This window comes from Amia ocellicauda, chromosome 11 (genome assembly GCF_036373705.1).
Source record: "Amia ocellicauda isolate fAmiCal2 chromosome 11, fAmiCal2.hap1, whole genome shotgun sequence".
Classification (NCBI taxonomy): Eukaryota; Metazoa; Chordata; class Actinopteri; order Amiiformes; family Amiidae; genus Amia; species Amia ocellicauda.
In genome coordinates this window covers 2,596,688-2,624,623 of record NC_089860.1, presented here as the reverse complement: position 1 = coordinate 2,624,623, position 27,936 = coordinate 2,596,688, and the positions used below count along the sequence as shown (strand labels likewise).

Genomic DNA, 27,936 nt, shown 5'->3' with positions numbered 1-27,936 from the left:
ATTCTGTCTCTCACTGTTAAAATACACCTACCATTAAAATTATAGACTGATCATTTCTTTGTCAGTGGGCAAACGTACAAAATCAGCAGGGGATCAAATACTTGTTTCCCTCACTATATATATATATATATATATATATATATATATATATATGTAAATTCCAATTCCCACATGTGATTCTCACTATCAAGCTTTTAGTTTTCACTCTTACATTTAGTCAGATGTGTTCACCTGGTAAAGAGATGTTCAATTTCCATACTTAAATAATAGATTTTGAATGGTGCTTTAATTTATGCTGCTTTATTGTTCTCTTTGTGATCTCAAATATATGATGGTGCTAATGATCTGAATCAAAGCAAATTTAACACTTGGCTAAACTGTTGATCTTTACAAGCAGACCCTTCATCACAGTATTGATTCCTAAGGATAGGAATTCATTATTTACATTTCTTGGCATAAGGGTATCAGGTCAGAAATACCAATTTAAATTATTATTATTAATAATAATAATCATAGTAGTAGTAATGCTGCATCACATAGAAAATACACCCCCCAAAAAAAAAAAAAAAAAAAATCCCAGGATGATAAGCCCCTGTATAAATGATAGCCCCATAAATTAAGTTCATACATCATTTCAACCAATTTTGATAGCCGATTAAAATAAAAAAATGTTTGTTTAAGAGGCAAGTTTCAATAAACCTTTATTGCGTCTTGTTGACAGCTCTGGGTTCTTGGTAAAGTCTGGAAATCAATGAGTCTTGTGGCAAAACAGGGTTAGAGTACCTTGATTTGGGCAGGGTTGCTAATTGCTTAAATATTTATATAATTAAATATCAGCATATGAGCTAGTGAGCCTTATGGCAGTGCTGTCTATAACAAATTTCAGATGTGAAAAATGCAAAAAAAATTGCCCTGGATAAGAGCGTCTGCTAAATGACAAATAATGTAATGTAATATTGAAATGTAATCCAATAACCTACTGCAACAATTTTAATCTAATTAAGTAACAATAAGTTATAATCAATCATTCTTATCAATATCTTAACCATATCAAGATATTGATATATCATAGGTATAATATGTTAATTAATTGCACTTTAATATTATTTTCCTCCAAATATGTTAATCTAAATGTTAGATCTAGTTCATATGGCAGTAATATATGTGGCTGTCTTGTTCTGCATGTTTCAATGCTTGCTTTTCACTGTGATGCTTGTCTTTAGGATTTAGAGGTGCGTCTGTTAGCAATGTTATATACTGTAATTAACACCTGCCACCATAATACAGCAAAAAAAACAAGAAAAAAAAAAACACACTAATCACATGACACGTATATTTTTGTATGTTGGAAGTACTCTTTCTGAAACTGTTTTCTTTTTTTCTTTCTTTTTTTGTCAACTTTCTGCATTGGCAGAGCATCTTGGAATTGAATTTATGGGTATGGAAAAATCATTCATTTTAATTTAGCAATTCAAAAGCTGCCTAGATTTTTTTAGACACTTTCTTCACTTTCCTTTGAAAGGTTGATCTAAAATGAATCGTGGAATCAATTAATGATCTCTAAATAAGCTAGCTTGACTAAATTAAATTAGCTTTTCTCCTATTTACACTGTAGCTCCAGATCTCCTTAAGACTTAACCCCCCCCTTTTTTTTTCTTTTTTCATTTTGCAGCACTCATTGTGAACAAGTTCAGCTGGGTGCAGTGTTTTTCTCCAAAGTTGCTTTGAGTGTCAACCTGTGAATAGCGTGTGAGCTCCAGATGTGTGTGTACAAATGCATTTTGTTAACCTTGGAGTGAATGTGTTTACACTTGGGGGTGGAAGGGAGTAATCTTGGCTGAAAATCCCTAAAAACCCACAGGTCATAATATTTCTCTGAACACTGCAATGAGATAAACAACGTTTATGGCAAACAATTCTGAAAATAAAGGCTAGTTTATTCTTGAGAAAAACCTGTGTCCCTGGAGTAAAGTGCACACAAGGCATTCTTTAGGTAAAGTGAGTGTGAATCACTATAAACAAGAAACATAGCACCATTAATGGTTGATCATTTTTCATCAGAAAAGTAAAGCTTTTTCCGCTTTGAGAAATTAAGGATTTCCTTGCCACCTATTTCACAACTCATTACTAATTGCCCCTATTAAATCAATGCAAATAGTAGCCTCTAAATGTTTTCAGACTCTAAATGCAATTATCAGTTGAATTAGAAAGAAACTTCAGGTGTAAACTGAGTGTAAAGATTTGTACAGCTATCAACATTGTATGTATCAATAGTTCAAGGGGTGGTCAAATATATATGCCTGAGAAGCTGAAGAACCTATGAAAAGACTAAAGGAAGGCATCCTCAATGTTATCAAAGCCAAAGAAAAATGCACAAATTATGTATTTTCCCAGTCAAAATACATTTGAGCACTGTTTATTGACAGATTTATTATCAATACAAAATACATAGATAACAGTTTCTCTCTTTAATACACGTTACATAATTTTAATTTTTAAACCTACCAGTCTGAAATAGTCATGGATTTTTCAACCCGAAACTTGTCTTTGACTCTATTAATGATAATATCACTATTGGGACTAGAATACAGTTTTAGGTAATAACAAAGAGTTTTCATGCTATTAAAAACCTACAAACATATTTCCATTCTTTGGACTCAAACACATGGTACCTTGAGAAAGATGTACCAAGGACATCAAAATATTATACATAAGTTCCCTAGGTATAATACAGTTTTTAAGTTATTTTGAAAATAAACATTCCTTCTGAAATTCCTAAAACATTTTATGTGGGAAAGCATTTATGCCTTTAAAGGGCTGAATTTTAAATGTATGTAATTCAAATAGGCTTCATCAGTAAATTAGCTAACTCAAGGAATGAGGATGAACATTTGCAACAGATGGATATGGAGGTGAAAAAGCAGTGACAGAAAACATGAATACCTTATATGTTTACAGAAAGTTAAAAATGTTAAAAACAGTTAACAAATTTCTCTGCATGTCCTTTTCCAATAAGGTAATGAAGTCCCTTGTTTTATTTCTGAAGAAAAACATAAATATGTTTTAGTGATAAATATTAAATTGATTATTTAAATGTACAAGGAAAATATTTATTCAAAGAAAGAAAAAGCACTCAAGTCTCTAAAATGTTCACAATATCTACATATTTCACTGTCAACATATGAAAAACCCAGCAGAAAGTAATATTTTAAATTAATCAGGGTGAGTATTTAGATTAAATGTAATTAGGCTATACATTTTGAAACAAAACATTCATTTCAAAATGAAGATTTACTATTTATTATTTTACAATATTTAGACTTCTTCTGTTTGCAGCTGTTGGCAAAAACGTCTCCCTAAAAACCTTTCCTACAGTGTAAATGAGATGAATGAATGTCTTCTGAGAGCTTTTTTTATTTTATGGTTGTTGTTTTTTTATATTTCCTCATTGAACACTTCCAAGTACAACATACCATAAATAGCCAGATTCAAGGAGGAAAAATCCTAGGAAATGAGTGCTGCTAATAGAAAGGGGAAAAAAAATCATTTTCTTGTGCTTAACTAGAAGTCTTGAACATCCTTTTCTAGTTTGCTTTAATTTTTTTCTTCCTTTAATACCCCCCTATTTTTCTTCTTCCGTAACAAGCATGCTATGCCAAGCTTTCAGTTGACTTTACTCCCTGTGGTCATAACCCACCTTCTCATTCCCTGCCATCAATTTCATCTTTTTTTTGTCCTTCTTTCCCTTTTGTTCTTGTCCTCTTGTTAATGTAATTTATCTGCGTTCACAGGTTATTTTACAAAACTGGATTTGCTGTGGTTCAAAATAGGCTGCAAAAATGTTTCAGATATTAGCATTGCTTAATGTTTGTTTTTAGTCTGACTTATTAAAGGGAAATCTGGGTGTGCTTCACAAATAAAATAGCATATTGGGACTTGTTTTGTTAATGGATAGTTTAACCCTGATCCCTTTGAAACAGCTTTTGAAGTAACCGTGGCTCTAAAATACTTTATTTCAGTTTACAGTTATAATGAGAAGTCTGCAAAACCACCCTAGGAACAACCGTATTTTAATCACTCCTGTAGCCCTCTGCAGTGCTTTTGTGCAAATGTCTTTGTCTTCAACTTCTACCCAATGAAAGTCAGCAAAGACTTTAAAGTAGTGCAGAGGGAATATAAGTACTAATAGTTTAGGCCCAATTACCTAGTTGCTAAAGTGAATTTTAAGTACCTTACAGTAAAGGTGCAATTAAATATAAAGTCTTGCCAGAGCTTTAACTATCATTTGAGATACAAATAAATAAATCAGAAAATAAAGATTAGTGAATCTTATCATGAACCAATCCCATCCAATAATAATTCAGATTTGTAACCAAGCACATCGTTTCTCACTGAGTACTTATGATGCTATAGTGTAAATACCTTTTCTATGGACGGTTTCAAAGGGTGAAAGGGTTTAACAAAACATCCCTTTTCAACAGCAGTTAATTTACAATTATTATAATTGTATGTATACTCTGCATTATTTACAAGATATCCATTCTTATACAATTATGGGCCTTCAAAATATGATTTGAATGAGAAAAAAAAATCACAGTTCCATCTAACCAAAAGTTTGAAATAAATGTGGCTTGATTTTTATTTTATTTTATGAACAATTCTATAATACATAAATACATCTTGTGAAATTATTAAAATAGTTTATATAATAGCTTATAAGCAAGTGGTGCTTTATACAGCACCACCTTTTTAAGTATACTATCATTACAAATAAATACTTTTTTTGTATTATTAATGTTAAAAAATGCATATTCATTTTTTAGTTTTTGAAGCTGAAGAAAAAATACACTTCTTAATCTTTAGACTGCTGAGAAGTTCTTATTTCACAGACCTGAACATTTACTCTAACTTGCAAACTTTTATATTTTGGGCTGGATTAAATCAAAACTTTGACCCACCCGCTAATAGCAAACTAAAAACCTGTTCATCATAGCGTTTACATGTCTGATTAGAAGAAAGTGGCATCTAACTAATAATGAAGCTGCAACTGAGTACAGTTCTGTAGTTTTCTAATAGCGAGTGGGTCAAAGTTTTGATTTAATCCCAGCCTTTTCCAAACCAAAATCAAAACATCGATACAATTGGACTGGAAATGTAAAATCTAAATAATATCTAAATAATACACAATTTTGTTCTCCATTGATTTGTGTTACATTGGCAAAAATTCTGTTGAATACTTCGACAAAGAAACACTTTTTTTTTTTTTAACAGGGACACTATTTGTTGCACAAATGGCAGAAAGCAATCCATAAATGAAACCGTGTATTGCAATTTCTCTTCAAACTGTTAAAACGCTTAAACTGTTCTAATTGACTGTCCAAAGGACAGATGTGCATATGAATATTAATAATTAATTAAGGTAAAACAGATAATACGTAGTATAACCACTCACTATGGACATTTGAATTGAAAATAAAGGATTTATTTTAACAAATTAGGACATTCCTGAAAATATATTCTCCTACAATAGTATGTATGGACAGCATATACCTGTTCCATATTAGCCAATAATAATACAAATAAAATGTTTATGTATATCAACAATCACACTTTAAATTTAGACAAAGACAAAAATATATAAATTATAGTAGAGTTAAGGAAAAATTTATTGATCTATTGATCTAAATTTATTGACACTGAAGTTCTAATGACAATCTGCAAGCAATGTTACTATAGTAGAAGTATCAGTTTGTTATTTGCTAAGCAAAACAGGAACATATACTCTTGCAATATATTATTTTGTACATTCTGTATCATATACAAGTGTTTGTCTCTACTTTCCTTATAACAACACACATATACAGTGAGGGAAAAAATTATTTGATCCCCTGCTGATTTTGTACGTTTGCTCACTGACAAAGAAATGATCAGTCTATAATTTTAATGGTAGGTGTATTTTAACAGTGAGAGACAAAATAACAACAAAAAAATCCAGAAAAACGCATTTCAGAAAAGTTATAAATTGATTTGCATGTTAATGAGGGAAATAAGTATTTGATCCCCTATCAATCAGCAAGATTTCTGGCTCCCAGGTGTCTTTTATACAGGTAACGAGCTGAGATTAGGACATGGCCATGGTGGAGAGTTTGGAATCAATCAATCACATTCCAAACTCTCCACCATGGCCAAGACCAAAGAGCTGTCCAAGGATGTCAGGGACAAGATTGTAGACCTACACAAGGCTGGAATGGGCTACAAGACCATCGCCAAGCAGCTTGGTGAGAAGGTGACAACAGTTGGTGCGATTATTCGCAAATGGAAGAAACACAAAATAACTGTCAGTCTCCCTCGGTCTGGGGCTCCATGCAAGATCTCACCTCGTGGAGTTTCAGTGATCATGAGAACGGTGAGGAATCAGCCCAGAACTACAATGATCTCAAGGCAGCTGGGACCATAGTCACCAAGAAAACAATTGGTAACACACTACGCCATGAAGGACTGAAATCCTGCAGCGCCCGCAAGGCCCCCCTGCTCAAGAAAGCACATGTATAGGCCCGTCTGAAGTTTGCCAATGAACATCTGAATGATTCAGAAGAGAACTGGGTGAAAGTGGTCAGATGAGACCAAAATCAAGCTCTTTGGCATCAACTCAACTCGCCGTGTTTGGAGGAGGAGGAATGACCCCAAGAACACCATCCCCACCGTCAAACATGGAGGTGGAAACATTATGCTTTGGGGGTGTTTTTCTGCTAAGGGGACAGGACAACTGCACCGCATCAAAGTGACGATGGACGGGGCCATGTACCGTCAAATCTTGGGTGAGAACCTCCTTCCCTCAGCCAGGGCATTGAAAATGGGTCGTGGATGGGTATTCCAACATGACAATGACCCAAAACACACAGCCAAGGCAACAAAGGAGTGGCTCAAGAAGAAGCACATTAAGGTCCTGGAGTGGCCTAGCCAGTCTCCAGACCTTAATCCCATAGAAAATCTGTGGAGGGAGCTGAAGGTTCGAGTTGCCAAACATCAGCCTCGAAACCTTAATGACTTGGAGAGGATCTGCAAAGAGGAGTGGGACAAAATCCCTCCTGAGATGTGTGCAAACCTGGTGGCCAACTACAAGAAACGTCTGACCTTTGTGATTGCCAACAAGGGTTTTGCCACCAAGTACTAAGTCGAAGGGGTCAAATACTTATTTCCTTCATTAACATGCAAATCAATTTATAACTTTTTTGAAATGCATTTTTCTGTTTTTTTTTGTTGTTATTCTGTCTCTCACTGTTAAAATACACCTACCATTAAAATTATAGACTGATCATTTGTTTGTCAGTGGGCAAACATACAAAATCAGCAGGGGATCAAATACTTTTTTCCCCCACTGTATATCAAGCACATATATTAATATAAATTGTTGGTTAAAGTCACCATTATTTATTTCACATTTTAAAGGAAAATATCTCAGGTATGATATATACACAAAAAGTTAAATATTGTAAATAGATGTAAATAATACTGGCATATGAGGCATATGACACAATTTCAAACTGAACTAAAAAAGGCAAGTTTCTCAGCAGTTTAAAGGTTAAAGCAAAATGTATGAGGGTGGATTTTTGGCCCTGCATAGAAGGATACGCTAGTCCAACTGGATATTTTGTAGCTTGTGTGAAGTATACAGAAATAGTTTCAGATTGCTCTTTTCCATACTTTACCCCCTGCAGAGAGGCCATTGTGTATTCTGAAAAGAACAAATCAAACATTGTGCTGCTTTTAATAATTTGACACTTTGACCAATATGTGTTCAACATTTTCCTGATTTACTGTCTGTAAGTACAGATTTGATGACAGCACAGTGCTTATTTTAATGTATTTATTTTCAGTGTACATTATGGTCTGCTGTTTGGGAACGGAGCACGTCAATTCGTCCCTGTCAATTCACCCCCTCGATAATTGGTCCCAGCGACAAATCGCCCCCCGCGTCAAGTCGATCCTATAACAATTCAACCCCGATGACAATTCGCCCCCATCATTATATGCTCTCCACTTATTACAGAGTAATAGAACACACATATGTGTATATATAGTAGGCAGGCTATATAAATATATATATAAATACACACAGACACACAAATATTTTGTATTATTTATTATACTGTATGTTTTTAATTGATACATTAACTTGATACTATAACCCCAATAATTAAGTTTTATACAAATAGACACGACAGCTGGCAGCGATGGCTGCAGGCTACTTAAAATAGGTTTCATACAAATAATGTATATTGGTTGGCCAAGTGGTAAGGGAACAGTGCTGTAAACCTGGTGATCTGGGTTTGAGTCCTGATCATTACCAGTTATTTTCTTGTGTGTACACTATTATTATTATTGTTTTAATATATAATTTCCTGGAGTTAAATGAGATCAGAGTATCAGGCCAACCAATATACATTATTTGTATGAAACCTATTTTAAGTAGCCTGCAGCTGTCGCTGCCAGCTATCGTGTCTATTTGTATTAAACTTAATTATTGGGGTTATAGTCTCAAGTTAATGTATCAATTAAAAACATACAGTATAATAAATAATACAAAATATTTGTGTGTCTGTGTGTATTTATATATATATTTATATAGCCTGCCTACTATATATACACATATGTGTAATAAGTGAATGGTTACAAATGCTCAAGTGGAGAGCATATAATGATGGGGCGAATTGTCGTGGGGACAAATTGTCGTCGGGGGCGAATTGTTATAGGGGCGACTTGACGCGGGGACCAATTATCGAGGGGGCGAATTGTCGCCGGGGTGAATTGTCATGGACCCGTTTGGGAACACTACATTGCTGCAACAGCAGTGGTGTCTGTTAGTACCTTTACTATTAGGCTTCAAACCTTTCAAACTACCCTCATATATGTTGCAGTCATAATTGTCATTTATTTTCAAAATGTTTAGTAACAAGCATGATAGTTAATACAATATTCTGTTTTTCCTTAATGTATACTATACATTTTACTTTGATTAATCTCATGCTTGATATTAAACATTAAAGAAATCGTATGATACATTTGTAAAAATTGATGGGTTAAAAGTGAAAGTGATGGTGTAATAAGTTTACAGCACTGCTGATAAGTGACTGCATGTTGTGAAGAGACACTAACTTGGCCTGTATATTATCATTTGCAGAAGCAGAGGAGCTTTACCAGAAGAGGGTTCTGACAATCACAGGGATATGTGTTGCATTGCTCATCGTGGGAATTGTGTGTGTGGTAGCTTACTGCAAAACCAAGTAAGTAATTTATTCAGGAAAACAAGTGTTACTCATTTACATATATATTTATTTAAAATACTGTTGTCTATTTTAAAGGTACATGTGCTTTGCTTAAGATAGCAAAAACTGATTAATGCAATTCCCATTGAAATCAGAGTATACGAATGTATGCAGCAATCCATTATTTTTCCTCCTTATTAGAAATTGCCTAAACATTCTAATCAGAAATGTAACCGCTATGCTGTACAGGTTTTTAGTTTGCTATTAGCGGGTGGGTCAAAGTTTTGATTTAATCCGGTCTCGGTTTTTTACACTTTCTTTATTATTACATTATTTTGCTCGGAAATTATCAAGATGATACTTTTGAGAACATTTTGTGTGTGCCCAAGATGTGCTGTAACAAGCTGAGGACGTGCCAACCTCTCTGCAAACTATGTAGCACTTTTACTTTTACTGCACTTCCCAAGACTTGGAATTAAGGCTACCTGACTCAAATTAACAATAAACAACATAGGTCTATCTTTGCTTATTTTTACTTTTAGTAGACAAAGACATTTATTTTCTTTGACCTGATTAAGGACTGTTATCTTATATGCAACCTGTTGAAGTTTGTAGTTCCAGAAAATTCCTGACATTTATGTCCTTTATGTAGAATAGAAAAATGAATTGCACTGATTGACAGAAAAACTGTTCTATGCATTTCACAAGGCCTTACTTTTAATTTATATGTCCAATTAAATCCCTTTTTAGTTGTCAGCTTGCATTCATGCAACGGTTTGTCCTCAAGGTTACTGTTTATATGAAGCGTCTTGCAGCTGCTATAGAAATGTCAAGTACACATGCTGGAATTGCTGTTTGAAAGGTATTTTTATTTCAGTTAGACAGTAGCCTCAGGAACCCCAGCCCTGTAAGCATGCAAGCAGCCATCATTGAAAGCAATTCAATATAGTATATTCCATATAGTATTTAAAATCCCATCAGGATATAAACAGGGAGAAGAATAACTAGGTGCTTATAGCTTTAAATTCATGGTGTTGAAAAGAGTTACACTTTTTTCTTTCATCTTAGTGAAAGCCAGTGGTTGAATAGTAGGCCAGTAAATACTAACATTCTTTTCTATGTTTTGAAGCATCTTTCTGTATTACATAGCTGCATTTTAAAAGACTGGTAACCAGGGCGAGTCAATCTTATAATGACTGAGGCCCTTTTATCTGTATTGTGAAATCTTGGTGTATGCACTTTAAAAGTAAAATTACTCAACAAAATTCTTCCTTCATGTCCTGTTTACATTGTACCTTATTATTATTATTATTATTATTATTATTATTATTATTATTATTATATATTTTAGCAGAAAACCTTTATCCATGGTGACAATTGTTACATTATATACCTTTTTTACATACAATTGTCAATTTATACAGCTAGGTTTCTTACTGGAGAAATCCAGGTAAACTACCTTGTTTAAGGGTACAACCACAGTGTCCCCCACATGGGATTAAACTCACAACTCTCCACTTCAGAGTCCCAACCACTACTCCATACTGCTGCTCAACCTTACATCAATGCAATGCAACAGGCCTATAGGACAACCTTCAACCTTTTAGAAGTATATTACATCCGGTTACATGTTCTGAATAACCTGTTCTGTTATCTCGCTTGCACCCTATCTGGGGGACTCCTGAGCTCTAGGGTACTCAAAAACCCATTTTCAAAGTTGTATAACAGGAGCAACCTGCCTGTTTTGTGCATGTAAATGTGAGGTACTTATGTACTTGGATTTGCATAGACATTAACTAGACACTATTACAGACATGCCAAAATTCCACCTTAAGCTATGCAAGTGTTATGAATACCTCAGATCAAATGAGTGCAGACATGCTTATCCAGGCAGAAAAACAATGTGGCATTGAGTGTATGAAGAAAAACAATACACTTTTATGTGTATTAGATTATTCCATTGTCACTTTTTTGCTAACATACAGTGTCTTTTTTTGCATCACAAACTGAAAAAAAATGTCTTATACATTTTGATAGCAGGGCCATTTCTGCACAATTAGAACAATGATCATAAAGCAGATATTTTAACCAGAAGAGCCTGTAATGGAACACAAGTGCTAATTGTTGCAATCTTAATTGTGCTTAATATTTTTTTGGATGAGTTACAGACATGCACATTCCAGATGCTGACAGAGCTTTTTGCCACATGCTCAATGCACGTAAATAAATGTGCAAGTATATTTCTAATGTTTGTGGTTGGAGGACATAAAGTTAAACGTGTTCAAACAGATTCATGACAGTTTCTATCTGTTTGGAGGATGTTCACATGACACCAAAATTGATAAAGCTTTGGAATGGCCCAAGAAAGGCTGGGTCCTCTGCTGAAAATTGCAAACTATTCAAAACTTCATTACAAACAGGTACAAAGCAATACAGGCACATTGGTCAGGTTAGAATTATTGCTCATATTGCTTTACATTTTCCCTGTGGCTGTTTTAATTATAGAGGAAACAAACAAACACATAAGCAGTTGTTGATTGCTCTGTTATTATACAAGCTAATTTGCACAATAACACAAAACCCTACTCACAAGGGCAATTATTATTATGCTCCTCTTCATGTCTTTTGAGGATGCAAAAAATGAAAAAGTCAGCCTAATGATAGTTTGATAACTAGTACCTGTAGCATTAAAATATCCCAGTGCTTCCTTGGCCAAATTTATCAATCAGCATTTTTCTGATTCTACAGCTTTAAAATAAGGTTTGACATTTTCTGTCACTTATCAGCCAGTACTTTCAAAGAACAATCCAATAAGCCTATCAGAGCTCATCATATTCCTACATATTTTTGAAAGATGTAAGATCCCAGTGCAATCGTCTCCATGATATAATTTTTTTCACTAATGACATGCATCAATATTTATCTGCGTACATTTTTTTTCTAGTTTTAGATCTGAATGTACTTTTAGCAATTTTGCTTTTACTCCTTCATGTTCTGCTTTCCAACCTTGTTTACAAATATCAGCTGGCCGATATTCAAACTCAAATTTGTGTTTTCATGTTCAATAAGCATAAAAAGCAGCATATTGAAAGTAATGCATTTCTCAAATATTATAATTCTTCAAACATTTGAGGTTTAACTTCAATTAAAATACTTTAACACATTTCACATACCATTTTAATGAGCTGTGATTTAAAGTTAACAAGAACTTTACTTTAAAGGATTAAATCAAAAATGTTCACGCTGCATAAGCATTAGCGTCATGTCTGCGAAATCGCGCTGCTAAACTATCGCGGTATTAAATCTGACCCGGAGCCGGATTAAATCAAAACTTTGACCTACCCGCTAATAGCAAACTACAAACCTGTACATCATAGCGGTTACATTTATGATTAGAAGAAAGTGTCATCTTACTGAAAATGAAGCCGCAACTGATTACAGTTCTGTAGTTTTCTATTAGCAGGAGGGTCAAAGTTTTGATTTAATCCGGCCCCCGATTTGCGCAGCAAAACGACCTTCTCGCAGCTCCTTTCTGGCACAATGCAAGAGAATAAAACCCAGCTTTCACGGAGCCGCTACTACAAAACTACACCACTGTACTCAGTCTCGCTTTAATGTTTATTTAGATGCTACTCTGTTCTAAGTTTTAAAGTAAATCCCATGATGTACAGTGGTGTATTTTGCTATTAGCGGCTGGTTAAAATTGTAGTTAATCCCACCCAACAATACAGTGGAAGTGGTTACATTATCGCTGTATTAAATCAAGAAAATATCTGCGCGAAAACACCCTGAAAATGCTCTCGCAGCTCCTCTAGTTTTAGACAACTTCGGAGTAATATGGAATGCCATTTGAGTCAATATTAAATAAATAAATAAATAAATATGGCTATGAAATAAATCCTGAAATAAATAAATGAGACAATAAATATATAAATAAATGCAAATATAAATATATGAGTCAATATATAAATAGTATACAAAAAAAAATCGAAATTATGTTTTTCAAATGACTTTTTATTTATTTCATGGGACTTTTATTTCATAATGCCACATTTATGTATTTCAAGGCACTTTTATTTCATAATACCACATTTCCATTTGGTATATTCAAATTAATGGGGTGTGGTTATCTCACAGATTCAGACCATAGCAACAGCACCAGAAGAGCATTGAATCTATATGCAAGCTGTTGTGCGGACAATACGGAAGACATCGGTGGGCTCCGAGATATCATGCTATTCTTAGCAGATCAAATTGATCAACATGGTTTATCGGTGGATACTATTTTGGTCCGTATTGAAGGCTTTTTTTAAATACTCAGGCGGATAAGTGCTCTTCAAGACACAGACATGAATGTCGAAGTTTTAAATGGTTTGGGACTGATTGAGCACCGTGTTCGTGTGGAAGATGTCCAAGTTACTTGAAACACAGGTACAGGATGCCGCCTCTGGATGTCCCAGGCGACATGTTCGCTGCCTGTGTGTTGTCTGGTCTATCAACCCGAGAAACCGCGGGTCTGTGGGGTGTGTCACCTAGTGAACCTCAAATCAGTGCGCTATCGAGCTGATGTCACAATGATGAGACTGGTGGGCAAAAACACTTATAATACAGGTAGGGTTAGTAAACACAATTAAAACATGAGTGACATTAAACAAGTATGAAATCTTGTGTAGCAATATGATATACGAAGATATGGTAGAAACAGAGTATGAGTGGCATATATTTCCACCAGAAAATCGTTATGACAGGAGACAGGTGGATAGCAAAGTTGTTCGTCAGCAGTTACAGTTAGCTAAAACGTTAATGTCTTTACACTTAAACTGTATCAGTCCACAATACATATTGTATACTACTCTCTTAATAACATCCATCTAATTATGTTTTTTTCAGTAAAAAGCAGGTAAAGCATGGAGACGTCTGGATGATATTTATGGAATATGTACAGGCATATATGGTTGCGTAACTTGCAAGGCAGTACATCCAGTGCATGAGGTTTGTGCACTGCACATTGGGTGGATTAAATAAATAAATACATAAATAAACAATCCGTTAAAGGCAAACTTGCACAATGTAGTGGATACATTTAGGATTGGAAAGAAATATAATCTTAGAAAAATAATCTGAACAGATAATCTTCAACGTTTTGCCTTTATCCCAGGCACATTATACGAAGTGGAAGTGATAACTATACATGTTAAATTGACACAACACACACACACACACACACACACACACACACAGTACATGAAGCAGGTTCGGTGCGGTCGGATCGCACACACACACAGAGACAGACATATTACAAAGGTGTACTGTAAAGAGTATTTATGTATGGAAATGAAATTTAGAGAATGGTACAAGTGTAAATATATCTGTGTAACACAATAATATATTTAACATGTATGTGTAAACATTGAACACTGGTTTACTGGTTTCTTCATTACATATTTTGTTAGTGTGGCCACAGTGCACACAGTGCACCGCAGGATCTACTGTCAGCACTGCACCTTGAGACAGAGCGTAAAGTTTGTACTTATTGCTTTTTACAGTAGATGGCATCGAGTGATATTAAAATGATGTACTTTGTACTGATGTACACATCACTGTTAATTTTCAAGTGATGATAATAAAAAATGTAATAGGCGTTTATATCACACCATTGTGTCCAGCAGTATCGTATTTAGGGGGGAGGCACAGTGCCATCGCAATTTTGAAAAAAATAAGCACGGACGGAGCTCCCGATACTGTGTTACACTCGCTAGGCCAATCAGGTAGATATGTTGAATGAATGGCTTAACACTGTACTTTAATGTATTTAATTCGGAATGTTATGTCACTTGTAATGTGCTGATATGAGCTAAAACTACATAAAACATGTTTGCGCTCCACTATGACAGAAGAAAGTCTTTATGGGCAGCGCACCTGTATATATGCTATATGAGTATGTGTCAGACCTGGGTCAAATATATATTTCTGTATTTCCAAATACTTCAAATAGTTTTCCAAAATCTTATTAAAAAATATAAAAATCCTGAATCCTAAAGCGTGGGTAATGAATAAAGAATTCTGAATCAATATAACTCAGTTTAGCAGGGTTTTACTTAAATATGAACAGGGTATTTGCATACAGTCTCCATCTCTTGCGACAGTACAGTACACCTTTCCACTACTTCATTATCTTGGCTCTCTCTCTCTACGACCCAACAGGAAAAAACCCAAAGGCTTATATATTAAACAGGAACTATTGCTTCCCCTTTACATGAAATTAAATTTAAGTAAAAAAGCAACTAACACAAATAAGTGTCCTGCCAACTATGGCCAGTATTTCTATTGATATGGAACTACAATATGATCCCTATTTGTGGCATTCTTCTCAACCCAGACTCACACAAAAAAGAATGTAATTAAATCATACAGTACTAGCAGAGAGCATAACTACATGTCAAAATAAATCTTAGCTAGATTGTCCTCTTTCTTGATTTCTCCATCGAGAATTCAGTCACTAGTATGTCACTAAAAGTCTTGAATATTCAATCTAAATCAAAAGAGACCCTGATGATTAAATGTTTGTGATGAAGGGTTGCCAGTGATGAAAAGTTTGTGACGAAAAGATGGGATCCCGGGTGGGGTCTACAACTTTTCATCATGCACTTTTCAACACCGGGTACATTTCATGCAAATTGCTGATCCTGGGTGACACACAACTGACTGCACTGCTGGGGTTGGATGCCTTGAGACTACTAGGTTTTCCTCCCGCTTGTTGCACAACACCAACTCAGTTGTGGCTTTACTGGGCAACTCTTTGCCTATGGTGATATCAGTGATATCTGCATCAGTACACATATACTTCCAGGAGTATGGGACAAAGTACTATGTCTAATGTTCTTATCTTTGCTCTGAACAATGCCAATGTTTATTGAAATATCCCTGTGCTTTGTTAGAAAACAGCTGGTAAATTCCATTAAATATTTGTATTTAATAGGAAAAAAACATTCAGATGTACATCTACAAACACTTTTCTTGATTAGTTTGTTTATTCAACTCAAAAACATTATTATTCAAAAATTATGCATTTAATACATTCATAAACATATTGCGGCCATGAGCAACTAGACATAAGAAATGTTTCGCCTTTAGACTTATCAGCATTCTTAGTAATCAAGTTAACAGCCCTGAAACACAATCATTAATCATTTTTTTGAGGTTTTCTTTAGATTGATCATATCTATACCAACAACCCTTTTAAGGAGTATGTCCATCATTAGTATAGATATATTGATTATATTTTCTCTGTGTGGTCTGGTTCTAAGGAAAACCTTTTTGTTTTTGTAGAATAGCTTTACAACTTAATATCATCTTATAAATGTACAACACAACATTTGTTAGAAAAGACACTGATAGGAATACTTTATTACATGCTAATAACTTCCATCCAACCCATTTGAGTACAAAGAATCTAATAAAAAAAGATTTTGAAATCAAGTTGCTGAAAATGAAAAAAATATTTTTATAACACTGATATCCTATAACGTGGTTGGATGAAGCTATGGCAAAGGTTAAGGGGACTAAGATCTGACCATTTTAAACCTCATAGTAAGCAAAAGGAGACAATTTTCAGTTTTATGTTCTTCCACATATAATATACATAATACAACTTTACACAAACATTGTTCACAAACATTGGGATATTTAATCTTCTGATATATGTTTGGGTTCTACATTTGGGGATCCTCCACTTTTTCCTGTCAAAAGGGGTCAAACTTCAATACATATTTTAGTTAAATCTGATCATTGATCATGTTATACCTCCCACCCTTTTTACTCCTCTTCCAGGTTGTTACCCTTGTCATGGTTGTGTTCAGTCTAATACAGTGGTAAAACAAATAGCTTTGTACATCCTTTAACTGGTAAATGCTTCCTGAATTACTTGTAACATATCAAATGTTGTCTATTTAGTGTCGTGCCCTTGGATATGAGACTAAAACACTTAGACCTTTAAAAATAAGGCTAAGCAAACACAATGCAATAAGACACAATGATCCCACATCCCTGGTAGCTATACATTTTAAAGATCTTTCTCATAACGTCAACTCCTTGACATGCATAGGTATAGAGGCTGTTGCTATTGGTAGAAGAGGTGGAAATGTTGCAGTTCAATTATTATTTATAATTTTTGTATTGCTCTAAAAGTAACTTTCCCCCCCAAAATACACACTCTGAAACAAACCACCTGTCTATTTCAGCATAGACAGTAACACAATCTCTGGGCTAATTATGTGTGAGAATGTCATTCTAGACAGATGATGGCCAGTGCACAACATATGTTATAGATCATTTAAATACCTCAATTATTAAACACTGAGTTTTAGAAAGGATAATTATCAAATAAAAATGGAGGTCTGGAGTCAACCATCACTGGCCCAACTGATTGGTATGTGAGTTAAACCATCACTGGCATGACTGATTGGTATGAGAGTTCTGCAAATGATCGTCAGTATGGCAGTATGATCTATTAGAAAAGCCAGACATCAGGCTGGAACAAAGTAATGACCAGCTCTAATTGTCTAACAGAATACAGTGGTTTCTGTTTTTCATCTCATCTCTACTCCAAGTTCTATTTGAACTAAGTACTTACTAATTTACCACCAACTTGTCCTTGTCCTGGGGGACTCCTGTGTCTGCTGGGTTTTATTCCACCTGAGCTCTTCATCACTTTTAGTAATCAAACCAAATTTTCTTGATAAGACCTTTTATATATAGTAGCGATTCTGAAGCCTCACTAAGGGGCCTTGGGCCTTTTAGTGATGCAGTAAGGTCGCAGAAGTGTGGCACAGGAGACCAGATTGAGTCCCCTCCGTGACCCAGAATCCCTCCAGTACGTTACACTGGTGTCAGAAGAATGTGCCGAACCTGCGATAGGAGCAGGAGGATGGAAATGGGGCCTAGGCCTTTTAGTGGTGCATTAATGTCGCTACAGTTTTTGCACAGGAGAACAGGATTCGAGTCCCCACCTGGAATCCCCCCAGTCTATTAATATATATATATATATATATATATATATATATATATATATATATATTAGCAGCGTTAAAATGACACCATAAAACAAAACAAAGCACAAAGTTAAGGATAGGATAGTCTATTACATAACTAGGCCAACTGTCAATGCATCTGTAATGCTCTTTAAATATTTTCAAGATTGTGCTCACATTCATTCAATCAAGGTGAGACCTTATCACTCTGTTACTCTCCCTTAAGCTTGATTCAGATTCATGTGTTCATGATCTTCTCAGATGTGTCACTTTTAATGGTGGAGCTGATCAGGAACAGTTGAAGGTCTCACCTTCCAATACAGATGGACACACAAAAGCATATGAAGGACAATGCATTTCACTCTAAATGTTTCACTCTAAACATATGCATACATTAATTGAATATATCGTAAACATTATTAAAGTTTCATCAAATCACTGCTACATCACAAATTGCATAATAAGAACAGTAACAAAATCATTTAGCCTCTTGGCAGTATTGGATACCATTTAATCATGTACAAATGTATAATTCTCTTTTTACTCTATTTCCCGATTGTGACCTTGTAAAATAACCCTAAACCTTCCAGTAAATATTTTCTTAATGTGGTTAAAAATACAATATTTTTAACCTGTGTCTTTAATGTGTGAATGATCACATTAAATGGTCAAAATACCTTCAGGCTCTGGTGATTTGTTTTATTTTTGTGATCGTATTAGTATCTTTGTCTTGTTGTAATGCCAAGATTTTCACTCCTCTTGCATTTAATTCCCTCATCTGTATAAAATACTAATTTGCCATTTCTTCTCACCCTGTACACTTTATCCAGTATTCATATTAAGCATCTCATCACGTTTCCTTTGCTGTTACAGTATTGGAAATATCTATTAATATTAAAACTTATTTAAGTTTGTGTGACACATTTTCACAACTGCTCTTATTGTTTAATTTTGCCATGTTAGTTTTTACATACAGTATGTATTGCTTTGTCTCTCCTGACATTTTCTTGCTTAATTCATTAAACAACATAGACCATAGTATTATATTCATAGAATATAAGTTGTTTATACTTTTGTCATGAATTTGGTATACAGTTGTGTTAATATTTTTATTTTATTTTAATGTTTTCCATTTCCATATTTACCATTAGTTTAATGTCTGCTTTTTCTGACCTTGCATAGCATAGTATTTGAATCTAAATGTTGGCTAAAATATGCCTAAACAATTAGCCATTCATACCCTTTTTTCTTATATTCTTTTAATCGGATATTCAAATTAACTATAATATAATTTCTGATATTATTGTAAAATGTCGTGCCTTTTGGTATGTGAATTTGATTGCATGTAGCATATTGTTATTTGTTTTTGTGTACACATGTAGTCTATACAGTCTCTGCAGTATTTCATGAATCCAAAATATTTGGCTAGACCATTTTTTAAATACTGGGTTGTATATTTTTTTTGAATAATGTCAACCCATCGGTTGCTGTTATTCAGAATGAAACCTCAAATACTATATAAAGCTCTTCAAGGTCTTTCAGAATGATACATGCTTTGTAAGTGCAATACATGTACTTTTTCCATATCACAGTTCATTAGCTGTGATTTCTGTCATGAAGGTACCTTACATTACAACTATATTGTATATTGCTTTCCATTAGCTTTAAACATAATGCCACTTGACAACAGTGATTTGACAGGTACAATTATTTAGTTTAAACATTTACATTGCTGTGCATGGCTACCACATGCCTGCTCATTGCATTAGGTCTCCTTCAGTTCAGAAAAAGCCCTTCCCTTCTGTTATAAATGATCCCATGAACCCTAAACTGTGTTCCTATATAATATAACCTATCAAATTAAATGTATATCACTATATATACAAAAACACACACAAATGATCAACACATTTATATCAAAAGATGTACTCTAATACAGCAACTAAAAGATACAAAAATCTGAAAAACACATTGAAATGTATAAATAAGATAAGACACAATGTATATGTCCTCTGGAATGGGTGTTTTGAAAGATGTATCTTCACTGTGTAACCTGCCATTCACAATGTTATTTTACATTTGTGACCCTTATCTTTTACAAGATGAAACTAGTCAAAAATATGCCTCATTGAACTGCCTTACAAAACCCTTCACAATGCTGTTTCAGCATCATCTGTCATCCCTTTACTCTACCAAATGTAATTAGTAAACAAAAGAGCTGTCTTAAATTGATCATATATGATTACATACAGTGAGGGGAAAAAGTATTTGATCCCCTGCTGATTTTGTACGTTTGCCCACTGACAAAGAAATGATCAGTCTATAATTTTAATGGTAGGTGTATTTTAACAGTGAGAGACAGAATAACAGCAAAAAAATCCAGAAAAACGCATTTCAAAAAAGTTATAAATTGATTTGCATGTTAATGAGGGAAATAAGTATTTGACCCCTTCGACTTAGTACTTGGTGGCAAAACCCTTGTTGGCAATCACAGAGGTCAAACGTTTCTTGTAGCTGGCCACCAGGTTTGCACACATCTCAGGAGGGATTTTGTCCCACTCCTCTTTGCAGATCCTCTCCAAGTCATTAAGGTTTCGAGGCTGACGTTTGGAAACTCGAACCTTCAGCTCCCTCCACAGATTTTCTATGGGATTAAGGTCTGGAGACTGGCTAGGCCACTCCAGGACCTCAATGTGCTTCTTCTTGAGCCACTCCTTTGTTGCCTTGGCTGTGTGTTTTGGGTCATTGTCATGCTGGAAAACCCATCCACGACCCATTTTCAATGCCCTGGCTGAGGGAAGGAGGTTCTCACCCAAGATTTGACGGTACATGGCCCCGTACATCATCCCTTTGATGCGGTGCAGTTGTCCTGTCCCCTTAGCAGAAAAACACCCCCAAAGCATAATGTTTCCACCTCCATGTTTGATGGTGGGGATGGTGTTCTTGGGGTCATTCCTCCTCCTCCAAACACAGCGAGTTGAGTTGATGCCAAACAGTTCGATTTTGGTCTCATCTGATCACAACACTTTCACCCAGTTCTCCTCTGAATCATTCAGATGTTCATTGGCAAACTTCAGACGGGCCTGTACATGTGCTTTCTTGAGCAGGGGGACCTTGCGGGCGCTGCAGGATTTCAGTCCTTCATGGCGTAGTGTGTTACCAATTGTTTTCTTGGTGACTATGGTCCCAGCTGCCTTGAGATCATTAACAAGATCCTCCCGTGTAGTTCTGGGCTGATTCCTCACTGTTCTCATGATCATTGAAACTCCACGAGGTGAGATCTTGCATGGAGCCCCAGACCAAGGGAGACTGACAGTTATTTTATGTTTCTTCCATGTGCGAATAATCACACCAACTGTTGTCACCTTCTTACCAAGCTGCTTGGCGATGGTCTTGTAGCCCATTCCAGCCTTGTGTAGGTCTACAATCTTGTCCCTGACATCCTTGGACAGCTCTTTGGTCTTGGCCATGGTGGAGAGTTTGGAATGTGATTGATTGATTGCTTCTGTGGACAGGTGTCTTTTATACAGGTAACGAGCTGAGATTAGGAGCACTCCCTTTAAGAGAGTGCTCCTAATCTCAGCTCGTTACCTGTATAAAAGACACCTTGGAGCCAGAAATCTTGCTGATTGATAGGGGATCAAATACTTATTTCGCTCATTTACATGCAAATCAATGTATAACTTTTTTGAAATGTGTTTTTCTGGATTTTTTTGTTGTTATTCTGTCTCTCACTGTTAAAATACACCTACCATTAAAATTATAGACTGATCATTTCTTTGTCAAAATCAGCAGGGGATCAAATACTTTTTTCCCTCACTGTAAATAAACAGGTGGAAAAAGATTCACACACAATTCCAGGTCTAACATTTTGAAAGAATAACAGACATAAGACATGAGAGACATAGAAAGAGTGTTCTTATCCTTTTCCCAGGTTTACTATTATTTTGGCATACTTGAAAATATATATTTTTTAAACATACATGAAATCCATTGAAGGGAAAAAATATTTACAATTTTGTGTAAAAGAAATACATGTTCAGTATGTATTATAAAAGGACCAGTATAATAAGTTTGATGCAAGGTGCTCAAAAAAAATATATATATTATTTTTGTGCGAAAAGAAATTGGATTCATGTTATATATTTTATATAAATTTGTTGAAAGAACAAGTGATCCAAAGTGATCCAAATTAAATTTTAGATATTACTGCTTATTTTGCCCCTTTTGAAAAGATGTACATTAATGGATTTCAAATAGAAATTGTACATAAACTTGTGTGCCATGGTTATGAATTGATTTAGGTCATATAGTTTAAGTTAACTAAAATGTGTGGTATGCATGTTTATTTGCAGGAAGCAAAGAAAGAAAATGCACAACCATCTGAGACAGAACATGTGCCCTGATCATCAGAATCGAAACCTAGCTAATGGGCCAAACCATCCTGGGCCAGGGCCGGAGGAGATCCCGATGGTTAATGTGAGTGCACTTAATTTCATTTTCCTGCAGAACCAAATTGCTAAAAAATATATAATACAATAAAGGGACTGCAAAATATAATCTTACCTGTATTTCTGTTAGCACCTGTTTTTGATTTAATTTGTTTTGCTTCTGTTCCCAAACATACATGTTTAAAGGGTATTATGGCCCCGAATGATTTGCATAGTATTCTAGCACATATAAATAAGAAACAGTCAAAAATGTAAAAGAAAATATAAAAGGCTTACTGTTTTACTGCTTATTGTTTTACTTCTAAATTAAAATAGGGGAGTCCCGAGTGGTTCGTCTAGTAAAAGCACTTTGCTGGAATGTAGGTTGAATCCTATAGGTTGGACTAGCATGTTTCAAGTTTTGTTGCAGTTGTTTGCTTTAGCTGGGACTTTCCAAAGGGTTCCATACAATTGATACAAGGCCCCTGAAATCAGAACAAAGTACAAATGTCTAATACTAATCTCAATGTTGCTTCAAATAAATAAACTAAGGAAATAAAATAAGTAAATTAATGAATACATATTTTATGAGAAACGTATTATTATTAACAATAATACTTTTTTTTTCACTTGTTCCGAACTCTATTGTGAATATAATTAATTCCTGTATAAACATAAATTGCCTGACATACATGATGAATCACATTTCAACTGCTTCTAAAATAGTTAAATAAGCAGATCATCCTTCTTAATTTTTTATACTGTATCTGAAATATAGCATGATTTATTATTAGTGAGAAAGGATAATGTAAAATTATTGAAGTTGTACTTGTTCTGCACTAATTGTCCCCTGCATCTCTTTCTGTTGTAGTACATTTCCAAAAACGTTCCAGCCACTGAGAGAGTGATACGGCATGAGGCAGAAACTTCGTTTTCTGGTAGCCATCCGTCCTCCACTTCACACCATTCATCAACAGCTACCCACACATCCAGTCACAGGTAATAAATGGATCTCCAGGACTTAGAATTTGCACGCCAATGTCCTAGCAGCTTCATAGATTAAGTTCAAGACTACAGTTCAAGATACAGAGGGTTATTTATAGTTCTAAATGTCAATGAGGATCTGTTGCTTGCACTTATGGTAGCAGTTGGCTTTCATCTGTTGGTTTGTTTTTTAAGTATTTTCTATTTAGTCCCTTAAAAAAAAAAAATCCAGTTAAGCAGCTCCACCCAGTAGAGTGACAAACGCTATTCCAAAAGACCATGGGCAGGATTAAATAAAAAATGTTCGCGCTGCGAGAAGCTTGCAGAGGCATTAGCGGCATGTCTGTGAATGGAAATCGCGCTGCTAAACTATCGTGGTATTAAGGGCAGGATTAAATAAAAAATGTTTGCAAAGTGCGAGCGCGAAAAGTTGCTGAAGAGTTGCAAGAAGGAATATTGCAGCTCAGCTCCTTGCTGAATGAAATCTAAAATATGAGGAGACGTGTTCTGAGAGCGTGGCTTCCGAGGTGGGCGGGCAGCGCGAGTGACACTGTGAGCCAATCACAGTGTCTGAAATTGAAGAGAAACCGGAGGCGGAAGAGCAGGACAGGCTGCGAGAAGCAGCAATGGGCAAAGAGTATAGAAGCACAAGAGACGAAGGCTAATAGGACGTTCCATTGCAACATCTGTGCAGAGCTATGCCTCCGCCATTTTGGACTGTGAATCCAGTCAAACGTCCCTCCAACAAATTGCCGTATAAAATACAAACAAAATTATCAATATTTTATCGCCATATATTTAATGCCTGTGTAAAACAATTATATATATATATATATATATATATATATATATAGAGAGAGAGAGAGATAAGTACTATATAAATATTCATACAAATTATTTACTTGCTTATTAAATTTGTTAAAGAATCAAAGCAGAAATGTGTAAACCATTCATTCAGAATTTCATTTATTAAACAACAAAAATGACAAACATGACATAATTTACTGATTACTTATTTTGAGAAATTTTCTATTGCGCTTCTGATTTGGCTCCGAGATTCTGCGATTTTGGGTATGTAAAATGTGATGCATTCTGTCCAGTGGGGGTGGTGGGTTAGGGGCATTAACCCTTGTGGGCACTGCATCCCATTTCAATTCAGCATGGCTACAAGATAATCAAAAAGATAAACTGATACCCTTTATTGGCTGTTTTTTTCTAAAAGCATTTTCTATTGGATTGTGATATTTTTTTCAGTATATACATATACATTAGATGGCCTCTTGAACTGGCTAGGGTGAAAATGTGCGCTGCACACCCTGTAGCTCTGATGGAGCCGCTGAGAGCTCATCCCCATCAGAGATGCGTTCCTGAGATTCTGCACCCACCTTGCACCCCTGTACATTCATTGATTCATTTACCCTGTAGGCTACATTACAATTTCGATATTACAACTAACAAGAACTACTGAGAAGAAGAAAAACAAGGCTACATTAATTCTAAAGCAGGAGGGGAAGTTTAGGCTACAGGCAGACTATGTAGTCTCCAATTTGTTTAAGACTGATTTTGTACGTTTGGATTGGGTACTGTAAGTTATCATTCTTTAATACCTTATTACAAAGTGGTGTCCTCCCGCCATAGCATGTCTTACAGACAATAATAAGTTATCAATTAATTGAATTCGGACACTGTTTTTACTTTAATCGCGCCCAACAATACAGTGGGACTGGTTACATTTTCGCTGTATTAAATCAAGAAAATATCTGCGAGAAAACACCCTGAAAACGCAGCTCCTCTAGTTTTAGACACTGTGGAGTTGTCTAAAGCCTCTCGCGGTTAAGGCACAGTGGAGAGAAAGCCCGTCCGGCAACAGGTTTGCGCAGGCGCAGCTCCGGGTTGATTCACAGCCTCCGCGGCTCTGTGTGTCAGTGAAATAACTGTGTACAGTGCGCTAATCATACATTAGATGATCCACATAAACTAAATGTTGATTATTATTCGTGCACAGAGAAAGTATGTTGATATTGAATGTCATTTTATATTTTGTTTTGTTCAGCAATGTGTAGGTGTACGTTTCATTTTGGTTTCATTACTTGTTTAATTCGTTTATTCTGCTCTTGCTTTCTTCCTTTCATGTCTTAACAATTGATTCCTTCTTAGCAGATCTTTCGTGGGAAAAGTGCCTACTATCGAATGTATAATTACACCTCACTCGAACTCACTACAATTATGTATTTTCAGCCTATACCCTATATAAGGGGGTGTTTCCATGCATGATACATTTGACATTAGTTTAAAGTTTTACACATAACAGAAAGGTGGGCTGTGTTCCTTTCAATTTTAAAATGAGAAAATGCACTCACCAGTGAGAAACAGCTTATTCCAACATAAGGGCAAAGGTAATACCATCCAGTATCCTTTTATATTATATTATGTTTATATTATGTTTATAACATATTGTTGTTAAAATATATCAGCCAGCAGTTCACGAGTTGAGCATTCAGTATCACTCACATCCAGATACTGCCTAGAAATCCGTGTACGTCTCCTTTCTTACAGTGTATCTGTACCCTGGATAAGGGCGTCTGCCAAGAAATAATAATAATAATAATAATAACAATTCACCGCAGATTGAATGTGTATCTAATGTATGCATTTTGTAATTGAAGTTCGGACATATCAGGTTTTCAATAATTGATGCATCTCTCTCTGTATGGACTGAACACAACTTTTAAGAGGCAAACAATGCATTGAGTGACACTGCTGTCAAAGCGGCAGTAGCATAAACATGCAGTATAATTGCAGTTTTTATATTTACACGAATAGGTAAAGCATGGGGACGTCTGGATTATATTTATGGAATATGTACAGGCATATATGGTTGCGTAACTTGCAAGCCAGTACATCCAGTGCATGGGGTTTGTGCACTGCACATTGGGTGGATTAAATAAATAAATACATAAATAAATAATCCGTTAAAGGCAAACTTGCACAATGTAGTGGATACATTTAGGATTGGAAATAAATATAATCTTAGAAAAATAATCTGAACAGATAATCTTCTAGGGGGTGGTCAACGTTTTGCCTTTATCCCAGGCACATTATACGAAGTGGAAGTGATAACTATACATGTTAAATTCACACACACACACACACACACACACACACACACACACACACACACACAGTACATGAAGCAGGTTCGGTGCGGTCGGATCGCACCCACACACAGAGACAGACATATTACAAAGGTGTACTGTAAAGAGTATTTATGTATGGAAATGAAATTTAGAGAATGGTACAAGTGTAAATACACTCACCTAAAGGATTATTAGGAACACCTGTTCAATTTCTCATTAATGCAATTATCTAACCAACCAATCACATGGCAGTTGCTTCAATGCATTTAGGGGTGTGGTCCTGGTCAAGACAATCTCCTGAACTCCAAACTGAATGTCTGAATGGGAAAGAAAGGTGATTTAAGCAATTTTGAGCGTGGCATGGTTGTTGGTGCCAGACGGGCCGGTCTGAGTATTTCACAATCTGCTCAGTTACTGGGATTTTCACGCACAACCATTTCTAGGGTTTACAAAGAATGGTGTGAAAAGGGAAAAACATCCAGTATGCGGCAGTCCTGTGGGCGAAAATGCCTTGTTGATGCTAGAGGTCAGAGGAGAATGGGCCGACTGATTCAAGCTGATAGAAGAGCAACTTTGACTGAAATAACCACTCGTTACAACCGAGGTATGCAGCAAAGCATTTGTGAAGCCACAACACGTACAACCTTGAGGCGGATGGGCTACAACAGCAGAAGACCCCACCGGGTACCACTCATCTCCACTACAAATAGGAAAAAGAGGCTACAATTTGCACAAGCTCACCAAAATTGGACAGTTGAAGACTGGAAAAATGTTGCCTGGTCTGATGAGTCTCGATTTCTGTTGAGACATTCAGATGGTAGAGTCAGAATTTGGCATAAACAGAATGAGAACATGGATCCATCATGCCTTGTTACCACTGTGCAGGCTGGTGGTGGTGGTGTAATGGTGTGGGGGATGTTTTCTTGGCACACTTTAGGCTCCTTAGTGCCAATTGGGCATCGTTTAAATGCCACGGCCTACCTGAGCATTGTTTCTGACCATGTCCATCCCTTTATGACCACCATGTACCCATCCTCTGATGGCTACTTCCAGCAGGATAATGCGCCATGTCACAAAGGTCGAATCATTT

General features: G+C 35.6%; 1 protein-coding gene across 2 annotated transcripts in view; it reads left to right on the top strand.

Moving 5' to 3' along the window:
* Nucleotides 1-27,936, top strand: part of LOC136762829 (pro-neuregulin-2, membrane-bound isoform) — a 226,820-nt gene that overhangs the window by 183,364 nt on the left and 15,520 nt on the right. Inside the window, exons 6-9 of one of the 2 annotated variants that reach the window (XM_066716376.1) lie at nucleotides 1,415-1,438; nucleotides 9,182-9,284; nucleotides 22,651-22,774; nucleotides 23,597-23,724. In XM_066716376.1, coding sequence (XP_066572473.1) covers nucleotides 1,415-1,438; nucleotides 9,182-9,284; nucleotides 22,651-22,774; nucleotides 23,597-23,724 — 379 coding nt within the window. The remainder of the gene's footprint in view (nucleotides 1-1,414; nucleotides 1,439-9,181; nucleotides 9,285-22,650; nucleotides 22,775-23,596; nucleotides 23,725-27,936) is intronic. The other variant, XM_066716377.1, reaches the window with a different exon arrangement.